This window comes from Bos indicus x Bos taurus, chromosome 13 (assembly GCF_003369695.1).
Source record: "Bos indicus x Bos taurus breed Angus x Brahman F1 hybrid chromosome 13, Bos_hybrid_MaternalHap_v2.0, whole genome shotgun sequence".
NCBI classification, from domain to species: domain Eukaryota; kingdom Metazoa; phylum Chordata; class Mammalia; order Artiodactyla; family Bovidae; genus Bos; species Bos indicus x Bos taurus.
In genome coordinates, this window is record NC_040088.1 from 16235822 (window position 1) to 16249818 (window position 13997).

Here is a 13997-nt window from a genome sequence, read left to right on the forward strand (position 1 = left end):
AAGCACTGGACCACCAGGGAAGTCCCAAATTCATGTTTTTCTAATCAAGGAAACTGAGACTTGAAGAGATTGGCTCAAAGGTTTGTGTGTTTTTCACAAGCTCTCATTTGACCAAAAGCCTTTGTGTTCTCTCCGTAGCCAAACTGCACTTGTCTGATGGTGGTGAAGCTCTTTATTTTTTGGTGGAAATGGCACACCAATGCCTGCTCAGTCGTGTCTGACTCTTAGCGGTCCCTTTGTCTGTGGCCCACCATGCCCATGGGATTATCAGGTGAGAATACTGGAATAGGTGGCCATTTCTTTCCTCCAGGGGTTCTTCCGGACCCAGGGATTAAAACTGTGTCTCCTGCAGCTCCTGCACTGGCAGGCGTATTCTTTCTTTACCACTGAGCCACCGGGGAAGCCCGGCACACCACCAATACTCTGAGCTTAAATCTGCTTCTGTTCATCTCAGCAGGTCCCCCAAAGGATTACCTCCAAGTGCACATGATGGGCCCATGCAGTACCCTGGACCGTCGTGCTTATCAGAGGCCTTGGGCCTTGGGTTGGATAGGTCTCTGGCTCCTGCCAGGGGTCAAGCTGGTCAGTGTCCCCACGGTGACTTACCCCAAATCTCCTGATATGTGCACCTCCACATCACGGATGTGGCTACTGCAGCTGGAGACAGCCACTTTGGGTCTCCCAGAGGGCTCACTGTCCAAGAGAAGATTGACTGAAATGGTGATGCCCTTGACCTTCACGTCAAAGGAGCCGTCTAGTCTCCTAGAGAAGAAAGGAGAAGTAGTAAGTGATTCGTAGACTATGGTCAGCCACAATTTGAGGGGAAATATAAATCTCAATTTCCAACTAAATGAAACCAGATTAAGAAGTTAACTACAGAAATTATTACAAATATAGTTATTACAAGATAAAGATTTGTTACAAACAAGACCATAAAAGATCAAGAAGAAAGCTTGGGTCCATTTATTTATGGTCAGGGATGGGCAAAAGCCTTTCTAGGTCAAATCCAAGTCTCAGAGCCCATAAAGGAAATGGTTATGAGCTTAACAGCACTGAAAATTAAAACTTTAGAGAACAACAAGGCATATGCAAATTAAAACAATTGCATCGTGAGCTAGCCAAAGATCTAATTTGCTTAACACATGAGCTAATATATGAGTTAATTTCCTTAATACAAAAAGAACAAGCTTATACAGAGTAACAAGGAAAGGACAAAAGAGGAAAAAAAGAGAGGTTCAAGATGTTAACAGAAAGTTCAATTACAAATAAGCACATGCTGCTGCTGCTGCTAAGTCACGTCAGTTGTGTCGGACTCTGTGCGACCCCATAGAAGGCAGCCCACCAGGCTCCCCCGTCCCTGGGATTCTCCAGGCAAGAACACTGGAGTGGGTTGCCATTTCCTTCTCCAAGGCATGAAAGTGAAAAGTGAAAGTGAAGTCGCTCAGTCGTGTCCGACTCTTAGCGACCCCATGGACTTCAGCCTACCAGGCTCCTCCGCCCATGGGATTTTCCAGGCAAGAGTACTGGAGTGGGGTGCCATTGCCTTCTCCATAAGCACATAAGACGTGATTAAAAATGAAAATAACGATGCCAGTTTCCATCTATTGGAGAGATAAAAAGTTTAGCAGATTTTCATACCCAGTGCTTGTGAAGATATGAGGAAACCAAACACTGGTTGAGAGAACACATCAGGAACACAGATTGGTGGGGTTTATCCTTAGAAGAAATGGAGGAGTCCTCATAGTCAACAAGAGTCTGAAATGCAGTACTTGGATGCAATTTCAAAAATGACAGAATGATCTCTGTTCATTTCCAAGGCAAATCATTCAATATCACAGTAATCCAAGTCTGTGCCCCAACCAGTAATGCTGAAGAAGCTGAAGCTGAATGGTTCTAGAAGATCTACAAGAGCTTCTAGAACTAACACTCAAAAAAGATGTCCTTTTCATTATAGGGGACAGGAATGCAAAAGTAGGAAGTCAGGAGATACCTGGAGTAACAGGCAAATTTGACCTTGGAGTACAGAATGAAACAAGGCAAAGGCTAATAGAGTTCTGCCCAGAGAACACACTGGTCATAGCAAACACCCTCTTCCAAAAACAGAAGAGAAGACTCTACACATGTACATAACCAGATGGTCAATACCGAAATCAGATTGACTATATTCTTTGCAGCCAAAGATGGAGAAGCTCTATACAGTCAGCAAAAACAAGACCAGGAGCTCACTGTGGCTCAGATCATCAACTCCTTATTGCAAAATTCAGACTTAAATTGAAGAAAGTAGGGAAAACCACTAAACCATTCAGGTAGGGCCTAAATCAAATCCCTTATGATTACACAGTGGAAGTGAGAAATAGATTCAAGGGATTAGATCTGATAGAGTGCCTGATGAACTATGGATGGAGGTTCATGACATTGTACAGGAGGCAGTGATCAAGACCATCCCCAAGAAAAGAAATGGAAAAAGGCAAAATAGTTGTCTGAGGAGACCTTATAAATAGCTGAGAAAAGAAGAGAAGCTAAAGGCAAAGGAAAAAAGGAAAGATATACCCATTCGAATGCAGAGTTCCAAAGAATAGCAAGGAGAGATACAAAAGCTTTCCTCAGTGATCGATGCAAAGAAATAGAGGAAAACGATAGAATGGGAAAGACTAGAGATGTCTAAGGGAACATTTCATACAAAATTGGGCACAATAAAGGACAGAAATGGTATGGACCTAACAGAAGCAGAAGATATTAAGAAGAGGTGGCAAGAATACACAGAAGAACTATACAAAAAAGATCTTCGGGGCCCAGATAACCACGATGGTGTGATCACTCACCTAGAGCCAGATATCCTGGAATGTGAAGGCAAGTGGGCCTTAGGAAGTATCACTACGAACAAAGCTAGTGGAGGTGATAGAATTCCAGTTGAGCTATTTCAAATCCTAAAAGATGATGCTGTGAAAGTGCTGCACTCAATATGCCAGCAAATTTGGAAAACTCAGCAGTGGCCACAGGACTGGAAAAGGTCAGTTTTCATCCCAGTCCCAAAGAAAGGCAATATCAAAGAATGTTCAAACTATTGCACAATTGCACTCATCTCACACACTAGTAAAGTAATGCTCAAAATTCTCCAAGCAAAATTCTTCAAAGTACTGAGAATTTCCAGATGTTCAATCTGGATTTAGAAAAGGCAAAAGAACCAGAGATCAAATTGCCAACATCCATTGGATCATCAAAAAAGCAGGAGAGTTCCAGAAAAACGTCTATTCTGCCTTATTGACTACACCAAAGTCTTTGACTGTGTGGATCACAACAAACTGGAAAATTCTTCAAGAGATGGGAATACCAGACCACCTGACCTGCCTCCTGATAAAACTGTATGCTGGTCAAGAAGCATCAGTTAGAACTGGACATGAAACAACAGACTGGTTCCAAACTGGGATAGGAGTACACCAAGGCTGTATATTGTACCCTGCTTATTTAACTTATATGCAGAGTACATCATGAGAAACACTGGGCTGGAGGAAGCACAAGCTGGAATCAAGATTGCAGGGAGAAATATCAATAACCTCAGATATGTGGATGATACCACCCTTATGGCAGAAAGTGAAGAGGAACTAAAGAGCTTTTTGATGAACGTGAAAGAGGAGAGTCAAAAAGTTGGCTTAAAACTCAACATTCAGAAAACTAAGATCATGGCATCTCGTCCCATCACTTCATGGCAAATAGATGGGGAAACAGTGAGAGACTTTATATTTTGGGGCTCCAAAATCACTGCAGATGGTGACTGCAGCCATGAAATTAAAAGACACTTTCTCCTTGAAAGAAAAGCTATGACCAACCTAGACAGCATATTAAAAAGCAGAGACATTATTTTGCTAACATAGGTCCATCTAGTCAAAGCTTTGGTTTTTCCAGTAGTCAAGTATGGATGTGAGAGTTGGACTATAAAGAAAGCTTAGCGCCGAAGAATTGATACTTTTGAACTGTGGTTTTGGAGAAGACTCTTGAGAGTCCCTTGGACTGCAAGGAGATCCAACTAGTCCATCCTAAAGGAGATCAGTCCTGGGTGTTCTTTGGAAGGAATGATGCTAAAGCTGAAACTCCAGTACTTTGGCCACCTGATGGGAAGAACTGACTCATTGGAAAAGACCCTGATGCTGGGAAAGATTGAAGGCGGGAGGAGAAGGGGACGACAGAGGATGAGATGGTTGGATGGCATCACCGACTCTATGGACATGAGTTTGAGTAGGCTCCAGGAGTTGGTGATGGACAGGGAAGCCTGGTGTGCTTCAGTCCATGGGGTCGCAAAGAGTCAGACATGACTGAGCGACTGAAATGAGATGAACTGATCCTGATTGTAACTACATAGCTTTGGTTCAGTAATTTTACTTCTAAGTCTTTAGTCTGTGGCTTATCCTGTCAAGATATTTGTGTGGGGAAGTTCACTGAAGCATCATGGGGAATAGCAAGAAATGAGGAATTAAGCTTAAATGTCAACTAGTCAGAACAGGTTCAATAAGTCGTGGGCATCTATGTGATGAAGACTTTACAAAGAATGAGGTCAAATGTGGTCCAGTTATACAGTGAAATACTACTCATTCATACAAAGGAATAAAGCACCGATATGTGCTGTAGTGTGGATGAACCTCAAAAATATTATGCTGCATAAGGGACTTCCCTGGTGGTTCAGCGGCTCAGACTCTGCACTCCTAATGTAGGGGGTGTGGGTTTGATCCCTGGTCAGGGAGTAGAGTTTACTACATGACATGGCTGAAGATACTGTGTACCATAACTGAGACCTGGTGCAGCCAAATTAATTAACCAATATTTTTTAAAAATATTATGCTGCATGACAAAAGCCAGAAAAATATGTGTGCTGTATGATGTCATGTATATGAAAGGTCCCAGATCGGCAAATCTATAGAGACAGAGGCTGACTGGCAGTGGCCCAGGGTTGGGGGAGGGGCAAATGGGGAGTGAGTGCTTAATGGGTATGGAGCATCTTTTGGGGAGATGGAAATATTGTGGAATTAGGCAGAGGTGGCGGTCGCACAACACTGTAAATGTAATAGATGCCACTGAATTGGGTACTTTAAAATGTCATGTGAATTTCACCTCGGTAAAAATATTACATTAAAAGAAGTTTAAAAAAAGAATGAGCTAGATATTCGTATGGTCATATGAAGAGATCTTGAAGAGTATGGCCTGATTCCTGTCACGGAAATTGAATTAATATGCAAATATTAATGACTGCTGACAAAGGTTCATGTAGTCAAAGCTATGGCTTTTCAGTAGTCAGGTTTGGATGTGAGTTGGATCATGAAGAAGGCAGGCTGAGCGCCAAAAAACTGATGCTTTTGAACTGTGGTGTTGGAGAAGACTCTTGAGAGTTCCTTGGACTGCAAGGAGATCCAATCAGTCAATCCTAAAGGAAATCAACCTTGAATATTCATTGGAAGGACTGTTGCTGAAGCTGAAACTCTAATACTTTGGCTACCTGATGTGAAGAGCTGACTCACTGGAAAAGACTCTGACCCTGGTAAAAATTTAAGGCAAAAGGAGAAAGGGTTGATAGAGAAAAAAGTGGTTAGATAGTATCACTGACTCAATGGGCACAAATCTGAGCAAACTCCAAGAGAAGTGGAGGACAGAGGAGCCTGGCATGCTGCAGTCCATGGGGTCACAAAGAGTTGGACAGGACTTAACTACTGAACAACAACAATTGATGACCTATATGAAAGTGTTAGTTGCTCAGTCGTGTCTGACCCTTCATGACCCCATGGACTGTAGCCCATCAGGCTCCTCTGCCAATGAGATTCTCCAGGCAAGAATACTGGAGTGGGTTGCCATTTCCTTCTCCAGGGGATCTTCCTGACTGAGGGATCGAACCCAGATCTCCCACCTTGCAGGCAGATTCATTACCATTTGAGCAACCAAGGAAGCCCAATATACTGATCTACATATTGAGCATCTTTCTAAAGCAGTGTTGTCCAACAGAAATACAATGTGAACTACATGGGTAAATTTAAAATTTTCTAGTAGCCACATTTAAAAAAAGCAAAATTAAAGGAGTGAGAATAATTTGAATAGTATATGATTATCATTTCAAAATGTGATCAACATAAACATTATTAATGCGATTTCTTATGTTCTTTTTTGTACTAAGTCTTCAAATCTAGTGTTTTACACTTACAATTGATCTCCATCTGTTCCGGCCACTTTTCATGTACTCAGTAAGGACGTGGGGGCAAAGGCTACTATATTGGACAGAGCAGGTCTACAGTGTCAGCATGGCCAGGTCACCCGTATTTGCCCTCCTGTTACGGGTTGAATTGTGTCCCCTGAATTTGTATGTTAAAGGCCACTTAGTTCCCGGAATTTGACCGTATTTGAGATAGAGCCTTTAAAGAAGTGATCCAGTTAAAATGAGGCCATTAGGGTGGCCTAGAGTCCAGTCTGTCCTCCTAAGAAGAGGAGATCTGGACACACAGAGAACCACCAGGGGTGCAGGCTCACAGAGGGATGGCCATGTGAGGACATGGTGACAGCAGCCATCTGCAAGCCCAGGAGAGAAGCCTCAGAGCAAACTCAATCTGCCCACATCTTGATCTTGAACTCCTAGCCTCCAGAAGTGTGAGAAAAAAAAAAATTCCCATTGTTTAACCACCCCTGCTCTGGCCCAGTCTGTGACATTCCATTATGGCAGCCTGAGGAGACTAACCCACATTCCATCCAAGGACCTCAGAAGTCAGAGAACAGTTCAAAATGCTGGAGAGGTCAGCCCACCCTTGACCAACGGCAAACAGGAGACTGGGGTAACTCAGAGGTGCGCTCTGCCTACAATGTCCCCAAGACGGTTGTCCCTGGGAGGGTTGAGCTCCAGTGGCTGCCAAGCCGACTCCTTTCTTCCCCACCTCACTTCTGTACAGTCCTTGGATGTTTCCCTGAATCACTCACCAGATAAAGTACTTGCACTTGAATTCTTGCCTTGGGGGTCTGCTGTGGGGAAAGCTAGGAACACCCTGGACCCAAGAAAGATGGAATGAAAGCCAAGGTCAAGGTTCCGAGGGCCTGGGAGCACAGCCAACTTACAGTATCCTCTTGCGCACCTTCCAGTCGCCCGTGACCTGGATGAAGGAGTCGGAGATAGAGAAATGCAGGCCCTGATTGGGGAGGAGCTTCAGAGCGGAGCCAAGCAGCTTACAGCTCTGAATGTTCAGCCTGGGGAGAGAGACCCACAGAAGAGGCATCAGCGTGGAGGCAGAGGCAGGTCTAGTCTCTGCAGGGGTCTTGCTCTCACCCTGGGACCTGGTACCCAACTCCTACTTACCTGCTGTGTGCCCTGAGCTAACCATGCAGCCTTGCCAAGTACTTTGCATGCACTGCATCACTTGGTCTCACAGAGGGGGTCAAAACTGTTCAGGTTCCCTTTTCACACAGGGGGAAAGAGAATTTCTTGGAAGGCATGCATTTGCCCAGAGTCACACAGTCAGGATCAGAGCCCATAGATCTCACGACCCTGGCTGGGACTCCAAGTAAGGTGCGAGATGCAGCCCATTATTGCTTTCCTCTCCACATGCAGGGGGGGAACTCATTCAGAGAAGGCTGAGGGAAGGCTCAAGAAGAGACACGAAAGGCCTGGGAGAAGCAAACCCAGACCATACGCATCCTCGGGCTGTCGGTGGGAAAGGAATGGTCAAGTTCCCTTTTCTTTGCCTGGTGCACAGTGGGTGCTTGATAGATGTTTAGTGATGGACTGAATAAAAGAAGGACTGGAAGAAGCCATCGGTGGTGAGCAGAGAGGGGTGTGATGAGTCATGGGCTCAGTTGTCCCTGCTCCGTTGTCAAGCCTTCAAAAAGTGATTGATGTCTTTTTAGAAGATATTTATTTATTTATTTTTGGCTGGGTTGGGTCTTCACTGCTGCATACAATTTTTCTCTGGTTGCGGTGAGGGTGAGTTACTTCCTAGTTGCGGTGCAAGGGCTTCTCATCGCAGCGGCTTCTCTTGTTGCAGAGCACAGGCTCTAGCGCTCTCGGACTTCAGCAGTTGCAGCACATGAGCTCAGTAGTTGCGGCTCCCGGGCTCTAGAGCACAGCCTCAACGGTTATGGTGCGCAGGTTTTGTTGCTCCGAGGCATGTGAGATCTTCCAGGATCAGAGATCGAACCCATGTCTCTTGCTTTGCAGGTGGACTCTTTACCACTGAGATACCTGGAAAGCCTGATGCCTTTCTTTTTAAAGCATCAGCTGCTCTGGTCTAAATATCCTTTGAAGACTCAGGTGAAATGCCACTCCCTTCAGGAAGCCTTCCTTGACTCCTCCAGATGTGCCAACCTCAGCTCCAAGAGTTGGGTTACTATATCTAAATTTAAAGGTTTATTTACAAAAAAAACTTAAGGTCTATCTTCCCTTCCAGACTATATCCAGTGTCAGGCCAGAGCCTGGATTATCACTCCAAAGAGGCAGAAAGTTATCCCCATTTTACAGATAAGGAAACAAAGGCTCAGGTCACATAGCTAGTGGCTCTTCATTAATATTTGTTGTATGAGCAAATGAAGGGCCCAAGTTCCTTCCAGAACTTCCCTCTGAACTCTTTGAGGAGCCATCCCACCACTGCCTGCCCCAGAGAGGTCTTAAGCCATCCTGGGGCTCTCTCTCCCTTCCTGTCTGGACACCACCCACAGGCCCTGCTCAGCCACCTCGGAGCCTCACCTGTGGAATCTATAGTCCACACTGCCAAAATGTTTGATCCTGACGTCCCCGTTGAAGTCGGGCAGTGTGACTTTGTGCAGCTTACTCTGCAGAGCCAACAGCTCCTCTTGGGCCACTGAGGACACAAAAAAGCTGGGAGTCAGCTTGATTGGCTTGCCTCCCTCCCTCTAAACCCTTCAGTGGCTCCTACCTGTCCTGGGGAAAGAGGTCAACTTTCTGTTTAGCATTATTATGGTTGCAGGTTATTGAGCCCCTCTAGAGCAGGGGACTAGAGGGGAACTCCGTGGGTAAGCAATCTGCCTGCAATGCAGGAGTGGCAGGAGCCATAGGTTTGATCCCTGGGTCAGGAAGATCCCCTGGAGGAGGACAACCCACTCCAGGATTCTTGCCTGGAGAATCCCCGTGGATGGAGGAGCCTGGCAGGTTGCAATCCATGGGGTTGCAAGAGTTGGACACGGCTGAAGTGACTGAACACACACGCATGCCCAAGAGCACCAAGTGGCAGGAGAGATATTCAGGAGCATCTCGGCATTGCAGGTGGGGTGGTTATGTTCATGCCCATTTTATGGATGAGAAAACAGAAGGTCTGTCTTTGTCAGCAGCTCCACGAGAGAGGAGTGCCGTGTGCTTGGTGGCTGGGCCTCTTTCCTTTCCTTCACATTGTCTGCCTGTGTAGAACAGACTGCAAGGATTTTAGGGCTAGGATCCTGGCATTGGTGTCTTTCTAGCTGGGTGACCTTGAGCAAGTCCTCAACCTTGGCATTCTCTGTCTGTCCAAAAGCAATGACAGCAATACTTTGCTCACTGGGGTGGCATGAGGATTAAAAGAGATCACTGCAGGACTGCCGTGGTGGTCCAGTGGTTAAGAGTCCTCCTGCCAATGCAGGGGACACGGGTTCAATCCCTAGTCTGGGAAGATTCCACCTGCCGAGGATCCCATGTGCAACAACTACCGAGCTCGTGCACTTTAGAGCCTATGGTCCACGAGAGAAGCCACCACAGTCAGAAGCCCATGTGCCACGACGAGAGAGTAGGCCCCGCTTGCCAGAACGAGAGAAAGCCCGCACAGCAGTGAAGACTCAGCAAAGCCTAAATAAATTAATAAATAAAATTGTTAAACCAAAAAAAAAAAAAAAATCTAAGAAAAGAAAAACGTTTAAAAAAAGAGAGAGAGAGAGAGATCTTTGCAAAGCCAAAAGGAGTCTGGCAGGATAAAAAGCACTCTTGCATGGTGCCCGGCACACACGAAGCACTCAGTAAACACCCAGGAGGTCAAAGCAGGGTGGATCTTGTTTAAAAATATGGAAAGGAACCAAAATGTCCAGCTCTGGAGGACTGGTTACACTTACACAGCGGAAAGGAACAAGAGGCAAATTTTGCCTGATCTAGAGTTTCAATATAAACAGTATTCACACTAGGACTTTCTGTTTATTTGCAGGTATGAGAGACCCTGGATTGTACCACACCCTTGGAGTGGGTGTGTGTACACAGATGACCACTGAGCTCCCCCACTCTGCCTCTTACCACTTTGCAGCCCTCCCTCCCACACACACAGGAGCTGGTACTCTCCCAAAACGCTATCCCTTGTCCCTGGCTAACTCTCAAGTATCATTTCTACCTCACCTCCTCCAAGAAGGCTTCCTTGATTGCCTTCTGTCTGTCTCCAGCCAATCTGGGCTCCCAACAACTCTTCCTGAGGGAATGTTATTATCCCATTTGAACTGATAAGGCAATTGAGGCTCCATATATGTGAGGAGCAGCTCTCCATCAAGTACTGTGGAGAGGGGTATATAAATACCACCAATCCCTTGCCCTTTGGACAGATGATTTCTGAGGCTTTGTTTTAGCATCTTAAAAAAAATTACAAATGAATTATTATACAAAACAGAAACAAGCTCACAGACATCGAAAACAGACATGATTATGGAATGTGGATGGTGGGACAAATTAGGAGTATGTGATTAGCAGATATGAACTATATATAAAATAAATAAGCAAAAAGGATTTACTGTATAGCACAGGGAATTATATTTAATGTCTTGTAATAACCTATAATGGAATATAATCTGCAAAGAACCGAATCATTTTGCTGTATACCTGAAACTAATACATTACTGTAAATCAACTATACATCAATAAAAAATAAAATACAGTTTTACTTTTGCTCATTCTTTAAAATTGAAATATAACATCTGTAGAAATACAACCTAAAAGGCACTTGTCTTATTAAAAGTGTTAGTCACTCAGTCCTGTCTGACTCTTTGTGACCCCATGGACTGTAGCCCACCAGGCTCCTCTGTTCATGGAATTTTCCAGGCAAGAATACTGGAGTGGGTTGCCATGCCCTTCTCCAGGGAATCTTCCCAACCCAGGGATCATTCGGGGTCTCCTGCATTGCAGGCAGATTCTTTACCATCTGAGTCACCAGGGAACCTACTGGGAGGTAATTCTTACATGTTTATGCACCCATGTAGCCAACACCCTGAGCAAAACAGGGCATTCTCAGCACCCCTGCAGGCTCTCTGTGCCCCTTCTGGGTGGTCACCACCATTCTAACCTCTAGTTCTAAGGCGTGTGTTTTAGAACTTGAGCAAGAATTTTCCAGCAAAACAGTTCCCATCACAGGGGCAATAGCTGGCTCACTGACATGCCTCTCCTGGCTGTCCTCTGTCCCCATCTCATGTGACAATCCTGCTACAGCGTTTCCTGGAATCATCTCCCGACCCAAACATTCACCCCCAAATCTTTATCTCTGTTTGGCTAGTGGGAACCCAGCTAAGACAAGCAACATGCCCACGTGGTCCAATGTTTGGGTGACAAGGCCAGACCACGAGCCAGGGCTGCCTGACCGGGAAGCCTGCACCACCCTGAGGGAGAGAGTCCCCTCTGTGTCCCCAGCTGTCCCCAGAGCAGCCTGGGGCCAAGCAGGTCAGCCAATCCAGCTGACAGCCGCGGCTCCCTACCGTACTCCAAGCCCTGGTCGGTGATCCTGACGACAAGGCCGGGATTGGCCCCCAGGCCCCCGGAGGTGAACGTGAGCAGGGTTCCCAGCAGGAGGGAGGGCAAGGTGCCCGTCAAGGTCACCATCCTGGATTCCCAGGGGGCTGGGCTGGATCTGTCGCAGCCTCCGACTGGGCCCAGCTCCCTTAAATAGCCAAGGCCTGAGGGCTGGGGCGGCTCCTGAGTGGGGCGGGTTCCTGGGACCAGGAAGGGGAGGCCAAGTGACTGGAACCTGCTTGCAACACTGTTGGGGTCACGGGTCATTTAAAAGCCCAGTTGGCACTGCCTGGGAGAGAGGGTGGGTTGGCCTGGGTCCAGATGACACTCCGTCCACCCTTCCCACAAAAAGGCCCCACGTTCATTTCCAGGAAGGCCTGGGTTTTATAGACAAGGAAGCTGAGGCTTCGAGAGGCCATGTCACTGGCTCAAGCTCACACACCCTGGCAGGTGGCAGAACTGGGAATCAAAGCCAGTTGAGTTATACCCAATTCTGTTTCTGTAAAAAAATTTCCCCGCCCCATCCCACCCTCCCTGCCTCCTATTGGGAAACAGGTTTTCTCAAACCCCGCTGATGGTAAAAGTTGTTGGAAGGCAACTTGGCCAATCCCTGAACTCCTGCCTGCCCTCCTCCAGGGGATCTTCCCACCCCAGGGATCGAACGAGAATCTCCTGTCTCCTGGATTGGCAGGTGGGTTCTTTACCACTAGTGCCATCTGGGAAGCACTAGCCACTCTCTGCTTTTCTGTAATTGTGGTCTTTTAAAAATAAGTCCTTCTGGAGGAGGAAATGGCAGCCCACTCCAGTATTCTTGTCTGGAAAATCCCGTGGACAGAGGAGCTTGGCTAGTTGTAGTCCATGGGGGTCACAAACAGTTGGACACTACCAAAGCAACTTAGCACAAAAATAAGTCCACAAATTCTTTGATACTCTTTCCATCAAAAGCTGAGGTCTCCTTGAAATTGAAATTGTGCCCGCTCCTTGAAATTGGATGGGTCTTTGGAATGCCTCAACACCCTGCCTGTGGCAGGGTCATAAAAGACACTGGAATTGGGCTTGGGATCTGAACTTCCACACTAAGTACAGGGAGGCCCATGCTGGGCTTCTCTGTGCCCTGTTGTTTGTATCTATCAGGCTGAGGATTTCGGACTGCGCTGTCCTCACCCCAACCCCTGAAAGTAACCTAGGTGGTCCTGAGGGCAGTGCTCAACCTTTTGAGTCCTGTGTTTCTTCCAGCATTGGGTGAGAATTGGCAGGAAACCAGCATTTATTGAGCACCTACTACATGGGGGGCACCATGCTGCGTATTCTGCATTGCCGCCTCTCAGCCTGCACCAGCCCTTTATGGGATTTTAATCTCCTTTTGAGCTGAAGAAACAGGCTCAGAGGGGTGAAGTGATTAAGCCATCATCACCCATCGGGGATTTGAACCTGGCTTTGTGGGAGCCATTGCAGAACTATGGTTAGAGAAGCCTTCTCTGAGGTGATGTGCTGAGCAGGGACCCTAAGGATGAGGAGGAGTGGCCTTTAGGAAAAGCCATACCAGGCCAGCAAAGAGCAAGAACAAAGGCCTAGCAGCAGTGTGCCTGGGGGCCTCTGCTCCTTGGACTCAGCCTGCCAAGGCAGAGTGGGGGGCTCTGGGCTGGGAACCCGTAAACCAGGGTTCCCACCTTGCCCCGCCTGGCCGTGGATCCCTCAGCACACCTTGTCTCCTCGAGTGCATCTGTTTCCCTTGTAAAATGAAGGGGATAAAGCGGGTGACTCCCAGGGCTTTTCAGCTTGGAGATGGTGGGGAGGGGAGACAGTCTAAAGAGTGAGGACCTCATGGGGACACAGAAATTGCCCTTCCTTTGGCATCAGTCTGAGAATATCCAGATTGGGGGCTGTTTGCAGGGGCGGGAGTTCCTGTAGTAGTGAGCTTTGGACCTTAGACCTTCCCCCACCCCGACAGCCTGCCCCAGGGCCCCAGGCCTGGCCTCTACCCCCACAGATGTTGTGGACTTCAAAAATATTCACAGCCTGAAAGTTGAGAGTTATGTTTTATTTGGTGTGAATTTTTAGGACTTCAAGCCTGGACCTCAAGCATCTCAAGGAACCCTGAGAGAACTGCTCCAAGCAGGCGAGGTAGGGAGCCAGTTTATACAGAAGTTGTGCAATAAAGGGCAGGTAGTCTGAACATTAAAAGGTTATTGTTAAAGAAAACCAGATACCCCAAGTTAAGGAATTTAGCTCTTTTCTATGTATGGGAAGATACAAGAGTCTGGACTCACTGAAATCATTTATTTGACATGCACCTCAG

The 13997-nt window shown here is 46.7% G+C and overlaps 1 protein-coding gene across 1 annotated transcript in view; it reads right to left on the reverse strand.

The window, feature by feature from the left end:
* LOC113903039 (lipopolysaccharide-binding protein) overlaps positions 1–11866 on the reverse strand; it is a 32486-nt gene extending 20620 nt beyond the window's left edge. The window contains exons 1-4 of the mRNA XM_027558564.1: positions 11665–11866; positions 8702–8816; positions 7081–7209; positions 607–762 (exon numbers count right to left, since the gene is read on the reverse strand). Coding sequence (XP_027414365.1) covers positions 607–762; positions 7081–7209; positions 8702–8816; positions 11665–11788 — 524 coding nt within the window. The 5' untranslated portion in view covers positions 11789–11866. The remainder of the gene's footprint in view (positions 1–606; positions 763–7080; positions 7210–8701; positions 8817–11664) is intronic.
* Between the last annotated feature and the right edge of the window lie 2131 nt (positions 11867–13997).